This window comes from Megalobrama amblycephala, linkage group LG6 (genome assembly GCF_018812025.1).
Source record: "Megalobrama amblycephala isolate DHTTF-2021 linkage group LG6, ASM1881202v1, whole genome shotgun sequence".
Lineage (NCBI taxonomy): Eukaryota > Metazoa > Chordata > Actinopteri > Cypriniformes > Xenocyprididae > Megalobrama > Megalobrama amblycephala.
Genome location: NC_063049.1, coordinates 1468704 through 1481988, shown reverse-complemented (window position 1 = coordinate 1481988; position 13285 = coordinate 1468704). Strand labels below are relative to the sequence as shown.

The following is a 13285-nucleotide window of genomic DNA, read 5'->3' as shown; positions in this document are numbered from 1 at the left end:
GAGGTCTGTAAGAATTTTGAAAGAAACTGGCCACTTATTGGAGCTAACGAGTTTTATGCCTCTGTAATCACGTGGTGTTTCAAAGATCCACACAATATGCATATCATTTGATAGATCTCCTCATGCTGAACAACTTTGCCTCAAGAACCAATGCTGTCAATCTAACGGTTCATTAACTATTTGCGAATATTTGAAAAACCTACTTTTGCGAACTAGTCCTAGGTTTTTCACCCGATCAGAACAAAACCAGTACAGGACAATTCTCTTGACTCTAGGTCAATAATTATCAAAAAAACTTAAACTTTACCCTTTGTGTCGCTATAACAGGTTAATTTAGAAAATGGGCATGTCACAATATACTCAAAAGCCTATAATTTTTTAACAAAAACTCAGAACTTCATGGAATTAAGAGAGCACATAAGACTCTAAAGAAGCATGACAAGTTTTAAGGAGATTGGAACATAGGTGGTGCTATAAAAAAAACATATATTTTCAAAGGTAAATTGCCTGTTTTCACTGAAAATGTATATAACTTTGGGTGTGGTCGACTTATTTTCACGGGAGACTCCTGAATCCTTGCCAAATCCAACAATACCAAACATGCTAGTTTACATCTTATAGTTTGTGCTACGTTGTGATTTAGCACTTAAAAAACTTTTTAGAACACTTAATTTGTTCATTTGATGTATGTTTTTGCAGTAATATAACATTACAATTACACTGAGACCTGAAAAAGATGATTTTTAAAGAGGAAACCTGGAATAAGCATTTCCTTTATTATTGATTTCAAATATCCATACCTGCGACAAAATGTGTGTAAGCATGTTTAATTAATGGAGTTAACAAGGAAAATAAACTTATCACAAAACAGACAGTTTTAAAATGAATGTTAATGAAAGTGAGCCAATAAGAGGTCCTCTGCTGACACCTGCTGTTTAAAATAGTATTTTTGTCATATTCCTCACAAATATTGTTCTTTAATTCATATTTAGACTTAATAAAATCACTATTTTAACATCTGCTAACACTTTTTTTTTTTGTCAAAATTCATCACTTCATTTCAATTAGAGTATTAGTTTTAACAGTTATGCCACATTATGAGTAAAATGAAACCTGAAAATGATGTTTTACTGAGATTTGCAGAAAACATCTTTACCTGTCCTGTATATCAAATACTACATCTTCAAGAAAATATATGTGTGTGTGTGTGAGCAGGGATGGGCAAAAATACATCAAAATGTATTTAAAAATAAAATACCAAATACCTTAATTTTAAGTGTATCAAAATAAACTAGATAAAAAAAGTTTGAAGACAAACTTTAAGTTGGCTTGAAAAAGCCTAGCCAGAAAGTTTGAAGTAGTTTTAAAAGTTTTCAGTTTTAAAGTTTTCAGTTTGAAAGTTTAAGTTTTAGTTTAGTAGTTTTGATAGATAGATAGATAGATAGATAGATAGATAGATAGATAGATAGATAGATAGATAGATAGATAGATAGATAGATAGGGTTTATGAGTTTCAATCAGTTTCAATGGATTAGAAATAGTACATAGAATGGCAGCTGCATTGAGTCTAATGGGCTTTCGTAGTTTAAATTTGAATTTCGACCGTTGGAATTTGAAAGTCTTGGCTCATTTGAACATTCCGTCAATGAAAGTCAATGATATTTTTCCGAGCTTTAATAGTCATTTTTAGGAAAACCATAAGTCCGATCAGTTAGAAAAGATATAGCACACTAAGTCAGAACAGAGTTAGAAATTTGGAAATTTTAGTCTCAGAAGAAAATAGCATAACAGTAAGTTGGCTTTTTCAAGCCAACTTAACTACAAAATACAGCAGCCACACCATGTATCAAAATAAACTACTGTATTTTTGTTTTAAATACATCTATTCCTTCACCATTACACTGACTCAGTTTATGTGAGTAAACAATGTTTGATAGCAACAGCTTTTCTCTGCCCGAGTCATGCAATAAATCTGACATATGCAACCAGTTAAAGGCACAATATGTACAGTAAGATTTTTAGATTAAAATATCCAAAAACCACTAGAACAATGTTATATATTTTGTTGATTTGTGTACTTACATTATCCCAAATGTTTCCAAGAATGTTTAAATCCAGAAAAATAAGCAATTTTAACCCGGACACGGGCTGTGTCCGTGTGTCGCCTATCAATGACATCATACCCTCAATTTCCGGTTTTATTTTGTAGAAACCATGAAAACACCAAAGACGCATTATAGTCCTCATCTGTCCAATAAAACATATATTTGTGCAAATGAGATGAGTAAATGCATGTTCACATTCAAGCCGCTATTTGGATTCATTCTTCGACTGAAAACTAATCATGTTATATACCTTTTTTTTGTTTAAATCTCGTTTTCTAGATTTACAGTGAGTACCATGTTTGACTAATATTGATCTAGCTTACTGCAGTGTGCAACAAGTGTCTCATAGCAGCTACCGAACGAATGCACAGAGTAGCACTATAGCAACTTTCAACACACAAATGTATCTAATATAATAAACAGCACCGCATTACCCCACATACGCTAGACCAAAAAAAGGGAAAGCCGCTACTGCGGCATAATAAAAGTCCCGCTGCTCTTGAGACGTGTCGCACTCGTCTCTCATTAGCAATCGCTCCAGCAGTCTCGTTCAGTTCTCTCTGTTGATCTCCAAGATGAAGGTCAGGTTTAAAGTAACCAACAGTTTAATTTTTAACAGTTTGCGAATGGCTTATAATTGTATCCTAATTTAGTCACTTGGTGTTTGGTAATGAAGGGCCTACTTTGCATCAGCAACACTGACTGAATGACAAACAAGTCATTCATAAGAAGACAACTGATGGCTCCTATATTCATAGCAACTAGTTTATAACTAATTATCCATTTGTTAATCATAAATATAGGGGGCTGCTGCTTGGTATAATAGTTTTCTAGAACATTATGGAAATTGGTAAACTATTTAGCTTAGGCTACTAAAACAAACACCTAAACTTAACATCTGTTCTGATCTCAACAAGTCTGGGCAAACTATTGAGTATGCACCAATCAGAGGCTGCATGTTTTTGATGTCATAATGTAGACCTCTTACAAAGTATTTTACAGTATTTTAAAAATACAAAAATACAAAACACTAAAGTATTTTGATACAAAATGCAAAGCCATTTTTATCAACCCTATCAATTACAAATTACAAAATACTATTTTGTATTTGAAATACATGTATCATAAATACTGCCCATCCCTGGCTGAGGCAGACGCTCATATTTCAATGAAAAGGTAACAACTCTGTTTTTCATATTCATAACTCCTGACGCATATGTAAGGGATAATCCATGGCTAGCCATGCATTAAAGGATTTAAATGCACGATGTAGAGGCGAAGAACCACCCGACGCAAGTGGATTATCTCTTACATATGCGTCAGGAGTTATGAATATGAAAAACGGAGTCGTTACCTTTTCATTGAAATATGAGCATCAGCCTCAGCTATTGATAAAAACTTTTGTGAGGTCGTCATGACAACGCTTGACAAAACAACATCCCTCAGGGATTTTAGCTTAAAAGCACATTTGGAGAAATATTTATGGATTCTCATGTTTATGTCAAACCTGCACTGTGCATCTCTTCTTTAAAGTCTACAGCCCCCTCGTTGCTTAAGCATATAGCTAACATAGGCTAACTTAATGATTCTTTAATGGATTTATTAAAATTATTTATGAATGACAGGCAACACGGACAGTGACAAGGCAATCTAAACAAATAATATTCTTCTAAATAATCATTTTCATAATGTCTCTCACTCTGTTTGCAAGTGTAACTGTGTTACTATGGTAACCAATGATTATAGTGGCGGATTAATTTCGATCTGTAATCAAACTGACTGGCACTACCTGTGCACGGTTTTACTGCACACCTTCCAGCCAATCAGAATCGAGTATTTAAACAGACCAAGGTATAATAACAAATAACGGTCACTATACGATATTGAGAGTAAAACAGAGGTTAAAAATTGAAGCTTGAGTCTTAAATCTTTTTAATGATGTATACATAGTTTGTCAAGGTAATTACATTACATCTAACAGTAAATTTGAGCTAATTTAATTACATGTGTACGGCAAATACATGAATACAGAATGCAGCTCTTTTTATGACATGTGAATCAAACACTTCATAGACTTCGATTACACTATGACATCATATATGACTACATCTACACTAATATAGACTGATATAGACCATAATATAGACCTTTTTTTATGTAAAACTTTCCAAAAGCCCAATTTAGCCACCATATTGAAAGATTTGCAGTTGGGTTGCATGCAGATTTTTGCAGAAATTTCTTTATATTTAAAGTAGGTTTCTCTAAGCTTTTTTTAATCATAAACACAAATTTTCAATAATACCTTAAGGAATATTGTTGTAATTTGTAGTTTCATTGACTGTAACTGAAAAATCTCTTTGCTATATTAAACAAGCCTCATTTTAAGCAATGCATGCATATTTCTAAATAATTAATTGAGAAGTTATAATTAAGGCATTTAATTGAAGCACTTGATTATCTTTGAAGTTAAAGCATCCTGTTATGTTTTCATGATTGTGCGGGTGGCAGCGGGACTTCAGTCGGAGGGTTTGGCTCATCGTCAATCTTTAAATCACGGCAGAACAACACTGGATCTTTACCAAGACCCATTCTGTACTGCCACAGATATAAAGACTCGTTTGGCTTCAGCTCAAATGAGAGTTGTTCTTCCTCTTCAGTCATTTCGTTCCAGCTTTCATTTTCTGTGCTGACATGTGAACCTCCATATTCTGCAGAAAGGGAGAACTGCATCTTCACAATTAACCCTGTAAGGACTCCAGATCCAACCGAGGCTGACGTGGCTATCTTCCAGTTGTGTGTGATCTGGGACATCTTCTCCTTATTGTATCCAACCTTTTTATTGATTTTCTTTGTCCATGTCACTGGTGTATTGCTGTCATTAGTTAGGGTTTTAATATTCTCCCAAATGCCAAAGGATGGGCCTATAGTTACTGACAGACCACCAGGGAGGAAGTTAAGAACATCGGGATGAACAGAATAGACAGCAGTGCACTCATCTTTGTTGAAGTTGGTACCTTTGTAGTACTCAACTCCCCGCTCTGAGACTGGCTTAAGGAAGTAGTAGTGGTTTGGAAGGCCCCAGTAATAGAGCCCTTCTCTGCAGTTGGGATGCAGGCTGTATTCTACAGCATCCGAGTCTCGATTCATGTTTGTTGTTCTTCGGTAAGTACCTTTTCCTTGGAAGATAATGTAAAAATTGCCAAAGGCTGAAAGGTAGTGATCTCCACCCCGGCAGTTGGGATGAAGGCTGTAAACTACAGCATCGCTGTGTGTTGTCAGGTTTGTGACTCTGCGGTAGGAATTGCCCTTGATGATGTAAAAGTAGCCATCCGAATCACTAAGGTAATGGTCTCCATTTTGGCAGGCAGGGTGCAGACTGAAAATAGAGATGTCTAAACCTTTATTGAAATTACTTGACTGCATATAGCAGCCGAGATCAGAGCGGATTATATAATAGTAGTTGTTCACTCCACAGAAGTCAGTGCCTTTTGTTTTGCTCTTGGGAACAATGCCGTTCATTTTGCCTGAACCTGCAACACAGAATAAACCAAACATTCAATCTCTACACCAAATGAAAGCTATTATTTTAGTCCTATAGATTAAGTTCACTGATTACCAACAGCTTTATATATGAGGGAGGAAAATTATTTTATTTCTATGCATTTAATTATCTAACAGAAGCAGCGATTTGTCTAAATGTCTAAATGCATAACTACTAAATAATATGTTGTTATGAAGTACATAAATGCTTTTTCCAAACAAACTTGTACCTCTTGGATATTTACATGGCAGTAATTAGGGTTAAGTGTCTTGTTTAAGGCTACATGAGTCTTGGTTTAAGCAGACCTGCAGCCTTTGGGATAGAAGTCCAGAGTAGGGTTACACCTGCTGTTTGTAACTTCTTGAAATTCCATAAATTTCAGTTTAACCTGTTAAGGCTGATTCTAAGTGCTTTTGCCAAATAGAATTAATGGTAAGATTAGGTTTCCATTGAAACACAATATTTAAATATAGCCCTATAATGGCAATCATCGAGATCCAAGCAGCGGAAATTTCATTACCATGTTTTACAACCTTTTTTGCTGTAAGTACCCCCACAGCACTATCGATAAATTTCAAGGATCCTTGGAAGGCAGTCTTTGTTGTAGGAACCATGGACGAACCAGACAAAAGAATAATGCAGATGATTCTTTCAAAACATAATTCCAGAAACCCAAACTCAGAGAATCTAATTATCGGCTCTAGTCCGTCTACAGAAAACCCCTGCTGGGTACTTTTATGGCACCATGCTTCCTGACCGAAGGAGAGGTGACAAACCAAATGGTTGAAAAGAAGATAAAGAGTCTTTGATCTCCAGATCAAAAGAGACAGAGACAATGCAGGACTGTTTTCCTGAGTGACCTAACTTTACAGGAAAACTCACAGAGACTGTTTCTACAACTAAAACCTGAACTTGAAATGGACTTATCAAACATCTTTTAACTGCATAAATTTTATATAATGTCTACACATGCTTCATGTGACCAGTTATGTTTTAGAACACCCACAACTCATGTAACTGTGTAACTATTGAATGAAATCTGTGTAAAATGCATCATATTCCATTTAATAGAAATTGTCTAAATAGTACTCTCTGCCAAAGCTGGCAACTCCAGAGACCGGAGATAACACTTATTGTATGATTGGGGGCGGAGAAAAGCCACCTTTTGAAACAAGACGATATCTGATTGGCCAGAACTCCTCTCAGAGGTGGGACAAACACCTAAGTTTAAATAGTCATATCCCAAGACAAAGAACTAGTAAGAAGAACAAAGAGTAACGCAGGGAACTACACTAACCTTTTCCACTGGTGGCACTTGCGCTACTAACTTTTTCAGTTACTGGCGCAAAACATGATTTGGTCGCACAAATTATTTAGCCACTCTGGATAATAATGAACAATAATGAACAATAATGAAACTGTATTGCATATGTGCTTTTTATTTTACTTGCCATCTCTTAAACCACATGCCTTCTTGTTTTCTTTAACATTGGTTGGGATAGATTTACTGCAATAAAAAATACAGTACACAATAAAGTGCAAAATGAATTTCTTTTGGATTTCAACATGCTATGGTTGGCAGAGATGGGCAGACTCCTGAACTCTTAAGGAAAAATAAAATAAATATAATCCATAAAATAATATAATAATAGATTTTCAGCAGCTATTGACTTTTCTTTATTAAAGATACAAAAGAAAGAAGAAATTTTGGCACAGGTCTTTTGCTTGAGAGTGTCTGAGATCACTCCAATAAATTCAGCACATGATTTCTGGTTAGTGTATGTTGGATTAATGGCCACCCCATTCTTCTTCAAAAGAATAATTTGCGATTTAAATTTGGTGAAAGGCATTTCCTCTTTGGCTATATTATAAGCTACATTGAACTTACTTATCAATTCAGATTCCTCACTTGCTCGGTTTGCTAAATCTTGACGCCGAAATGCAGTGGGGAGTGCTGCTGCGTCACGGGATATATACCTGTCTCTACACTTCGCGTGCTTCATACTGTTTGTGAAGCTTCAATGATTCGTGTTTGAATTGTTTTGACGCAGTTACAAATTTGGACAGTCCTGCTGACCTTTCGCCGGGAGTTTGATTGACAAGCGATCTAACCAATCAGAACGCCGCATCCGCCATTTTGTCCGACAAAGCAGCCAGTAGTTAAAAGATTAACCTCGGTGGAGTTAAACTTGAAAAATGGTGTGTATTGATGTCTTTCCGCGTTTGAAACAACATTCATTCTCATGTTCATGGACTAATAGGAAGAGATGATCGGTTTTTACGAGCGGTTGAGCTGAGGATCTACAGCAATCTGTCACGACCATGGTCACGACACATTAAAGAGCAACAAAACGGTTTTTATTGTTTGAATTTCTTTAATAACTACACGGTTTGAAAGCTGGGACTTTGTTTAATATCATAAGTAACCTGCTCTGTCTTGTCTGTCGATGTGTGGTCAGTATCCTCTTTGTTCCGCGATGTATTTTTCACTGTGTGTGGCGTGACAGCGCCACGGCTTGTCGGACAAAGCAACAGTAACTAAGGGGGGCGGGGCTCAGTGAAAGGCGAAGGCCCACAGAATTTACAGTACACACAGTGCATTGCTCCACTGGTATTCTTCGAGCCACTGGTGACGAAATTCATATGTCCGTATCGTTTTTCCCGCGCGTGCTTTCCCTGACGAATCCTTCTCAGCCTCATCATTCTCACTCACAGGCTCCGTTTGACATGTCGCATCGACATCAAGTGATGGTTCTGTTACACTTGAACTTCCCTTCTTAAAATAGGAGTCAATTGTCCGCTTCATTTCAACACGTACAGATTGTAGGCTATGTTGAGATATATAATGCGATTGCTGCGTGTGTCTTAACGAGAGGTATATTTTTTTAAATCAACATAGGCTACGCCTCGCCTACACCATTCCAGGAGGGGGCGGGGGGGTCGCGGGGTTGAAGCCAACTTGATGTGTTGAATGCTCAGAGCACGTTATAAAACGTATTCTTAAAATACACATTTCTGTTTTAATAAATGCTCATAGTAAATCATAGCATATTGCCTAAAACATAAGGTAGGTAAAAAAATAATCAGTGATACATTTGCGACCCCATAGAAATTAGGGTCGCAATGGCATTTCAAAAGGTCGCATATGCGATCATTTTGATCGCAGTGTAGTTCCCTGGAGTAACGTCAAGAACCATGGAGTAACAAGAAGAACGAAACAAAGACAAGATCAAGCTAACAAAGGACAGATAAGCAGCTCATTCAAGCCATCCAACTTTCACTCACTTTTCGTTTACTTAATTTTCTTTTCCGTTGAGAGTCTCGTGTTCCAAGTTTTTCCGCAAAGTTTAACCAACGACTTTTGCCACTTCAACTTTAACTCCAGCCACGACAAAGAGACTTCCTTTCATTATGGCAGCATGCTCAAACAGGATTGGTTTTTACATAACCACCATCCAGACCTGAAAAGATTCTGCAACAAATCATTGACTCGGAAAACCCTTCTCTGCACGCCAATGAGGAGTTTCCCCATTTAAAGTCTACTCAAGTAAGTACCTCCAGATTCTAGAGATCCCCACTCCTGTCTGGGCTATGGGGTGGACTCTGGAGAAGGCTCTTGGGCTGAAGCAGACTTTGGAGAGGGTTTAGGGTCTGGAGTCACTGGAATATCTTTCTCTGGAAAGGGCTCTGGGATTTCTCTCTCTGGAACGGACTCATGGGGAATGAAGAGTGGTGTTCTTCCCTAGAGCCTCCCCAAATAACAGACATGATGAATTAACTTTTCTGGAATGGGTTCTGGGACTGGTATGAGGAGGGATGAACATGGGAGTTACGAGACAGCTGGTGGTTCGGTGGCAAAGACCGCTGGCACCTGGAGAACTGGAGTGGTTTTGAGTGAGGTGCGATGATGTCTTCATCACTAACCTCACCTACTGTGTAGGGATAGCCACACATCCACAGCATCATGTCCAAATACTGTTGGGGTGAAATGTTCAAGCTGCCATCTGGTATCCAGTGAGAAATGTGGTTGTCCAATCCACTCCAAAATAGGTCCATCAACAAATGGTCCTCCAGCATTGAAAAATGACTATATTGTAAAAATACAGAATGGAGCAGCCACTGGGTACTAGACTTCTGTTAGCATATGACAGACTCGGAGAGAGAGATGAGGTCAGCACAGTGTTTATTTGCAGGTGATTATCACACATGTAAGTGAATGGTTGAGGAAAACACTTTAGTAGATGATAGACAATGGAACAACAGGAGACTGATGAACTGGAGACTTATTGTTGCTGATGAACTTGAAGAAACTGAAATGACTTTGTCTTACAGGGAATGTAGAACACATTGGAGAGACAGTGAAGAAGAATCTCAGGAGCAGGTAATCCAGTAACAAGTTAAGAGAATAAACACATGAGGTAGGTAAAACAGTCCAATAGCATTAGAAGATCTCTGAGGTCCAAGTTGAGACCAGACAATGTGCAACTGAAGTGTGTTGCTTTTATTCTGAGTTATTGATGAAGGAATGAGCTGCATGTGTGGTTGATCACTGAGTGTGTGCTGGTGGGAGTCAGGAGGTAAATTTGGTGTTTCTAGGACTTACCAGTTTGCCATTTAAGGCAGAAATGTAATAATCAAATGACCCTAACATTAGGTTCTGTGTTAGCTGAGTCTGTTGCCCATTTTCGATCTCTTAAACCACTCGACAGATTCACAATAAATTTTTCATATATCATCCGGAGACATGTTTATATAATCTGAAAAAAAGATATCAAAAGAATTTTAATTTGTCAAATCGTTTTGAAAGTATAAGCAACCTATATCTTCAAGACAAAATGACAAATCAATATTCTTTGGATACATTGACACACTTGAACAAGCAAGCTTACAGAAGTAGATTTTGGATAGTTGAAGATTTCACTAATTACAACATACAAAAAGAAAAAAATAATCTTATGCACAGTTAAAGAAATCAAAATCTGAGAAATGACAATCAACCTTTGCAAAGATAAGTTATGACAATAATTAGTGTCACTTCCAATTAACTAGATGTAATTCAGATGTGGACATGCAACCCCTGAAGTACAGTAAAATACAAGGTAATAGACTAACAAAAAATGCACCGGAGTCCACCAGAAATAACATAATTACTAAAAAGAAAAAAAAAAACGTTAATACAGACTGGAATACGTCAGTGGCCAATCCTTTACTATCTGCCACGAGGTTCACTCGTCACACACACAATCCAAAAGCATCGACCGACAAGATGATGAAACCACAGTAGATTAGACCGATGCAAGCATGACCACACGGAGCTCTCGTGTACAGTCAGAATGACTTCTCTGGTCGTGCACACGCATCCAAAACACGCAAATAGTATCGCGAGAAGAGAGAGTAGATTTCTTAAAGGGGCCATAACATTTTTAATACAAAATAGAAACATTGTATATTTATACCACTTGGCTACATTTAAACAACATGTTCTCCAACCAATACGACTATATAGGTCATTTGTCACTTCCTTGAAATGCGACCCAAAGGAGCATTTACTATAGTTGCGCCCCTCTCAACAACAGGACATTTTCATTTTAATGCATTGTTCCCTTTTATCTGCGTCATATTTCGGGTTTCGTGTAGCTCAATTGGCAGAGCATTTCAACATACAACAATATGCAATCATGTGATCATGCGATTGTGGGTTCGATCTCAGGGAACACATGTGCTCATAAAGTGTATATGCACAATAAATCACTAAGGGTAGGTTTAGGGGTGGGATAGGTGTAGTCGTTAATACAAAAATGAGTTTTGCTAAATGGAAATAAGACAAATGGTGTAAAAAGTCCACACATTGCATTTAAATTAACACGCATTTCATGACGACAGACGTAACACGACACTGTCATTATTTTTACGCAGGCTAGAGGGCGCATCATTTTAAAACATAAATATAGGTCGTAATAAGGTGCACGAAAAATGACCTATAGGGTTGTTTTCTTTTTTTTTTCCTTTTTTTTGGGAGGACAGTCTCCATTTACCTGCTTGAAACACTCATTAAACAGTATATTTACACATAGATGTGTTTTGGAAGCTTTATCATTTTTGGTTACATTGATGGTGCTGGGGTCAAATTGACATTGACCAATTGGTCAGGTAAAACATCCAGTCCTAAAAATGGATATGACCAGACCAAAAGATAGGATTAATTCTGCTTGTTCTCTGATAGGAGCTGCTTTTAACATTGCACTGCCTTTCCAAACAATACTCGTTAATGCAATGCGGAATGAATGTTTACTTGAATTTGTTTTCATATGAAATATTTAACTGAAGCATAATGACTGTTTGTAAAGCAGACTAGCATTTTATCTGTCGAAATTATGAATGTCATTTTAAAAATGTGAAAATTAGAAGAAATAGTTTGGAGTTAGAGTTATAATGATGTGTAATGTTAAAGTTTTACAAAACAGTTTAAAGCTGTTCAACTGTTGACGGAACAGTATTTTAAAGGTGCATGAAAAATATATTATTTCTAATGTAGATTTACGAGTTAGCATATTTAATATGTCTGTAATACAAAATAATTTTAAATACAGAATATAGGTGTTCAAATTAACTATGAGCCCAGATGTGCTCTTTATTATGAACATACTCACCTGGATGACTGTAGACGGAGTCAGAAGAGCAGCTTCACCTCGATCGAGTCTGAGAGATGTTTGTCTGACAGATTTCTGTCTTATATAAAGCTCTCAGAGGGCTGGACAAACACACACACACGCCTCAATTCAGACCAGACACTGCAATTGGCTACTACATTAATGTCAAATGGTATTTTCCCCAGTTCCAGTTTTCTCTATTTACGCAGTTTTCTCTAGTATATAAGCAGAGCATGGGGGAATAAAATAATACAAGTACAGATACAATTGCATTAATTAAATGTGGAAAAACTGGAAACATGTCTTTTGCTCACAATATTCATTATATTCAGAGATAAGATAATTGTATCAAATTTTGTCAGCCATTCTGATTGTAACACTATACAGTGTATTAAATTTTCAAGCCATAGGCCTGGTTTCACAGACAGGCCTAATCCTGGTTTAGTCTAAGCCCTTCGTTCAAATAAGTAGCTTTTATAAACGTACCCTAGAAAAAAAAAAAAACATAATATATTTTTGTTTTATTTTAGATAAAAAGCCTAGAGGAAAAGAAAAAAATAAATACTTAGATTTGGGAAGAATGTTCATCTTTATAATGTTTATACAGCCAATCAATGAGATTGTTAGGGAGGATCATCTGTCTACAGTCATTTGTAATTAGATTGTAATTGGCAAGAATTAACCTGTTGATTGTAGGAGTAATGCATACGCCCAAATCATTGAAGCCATTGATTGCATTTATAAAGAATTTGTTTGATCCCTTTATTATTAGTTTATAGGCAGAGAACATTTAAAAAAAAAACTATCAATCAATTTGAGCAATGCTGGAACAGATCTCTCAAGCTTTGTCAGAAAAAGAGTAGTATTGTCTGTGTACAATCCGATAGTCACGGTGCAGCTTTACAGTGATAAACAGGAAAATGGTTTAATGATACGAACAAAGTTCAATTCTGCTGAAAAGTTCTAAGAAAGAAACAGTGTAATGTCCA

At 36.6% G+C, this 13285-nt stretch overlaps 1 protein-coding gene across 1 annotated transcript; it reads right to left on the bottom strand.

Moving 5' to 3' along the window:
• Positions 1–4031: 4031 nt before the first annotated feature.
• LOC125269633 lies at positions 4032–12400 on the bottom strand. The gene is made up of 2 exons (XM_048192563.1): positions 12297–12400; positions 4032–5635 (listed from the first exon to the last, which is right to left on the bottom strand). Exon 2 carries the CDS (start codon positions 5622–5624, stop codon positions 4593–4595), a length of 1032 nt encoding a protein of 343 aa, XP_048048520.1. The 5' UTR covers positions 5625–5635; positions 12297–12400; the 3' UTR covers positions 4032–4592.
• Between the last annotated feature and the right edge of the window lie 885 nt (positions 12401–13285).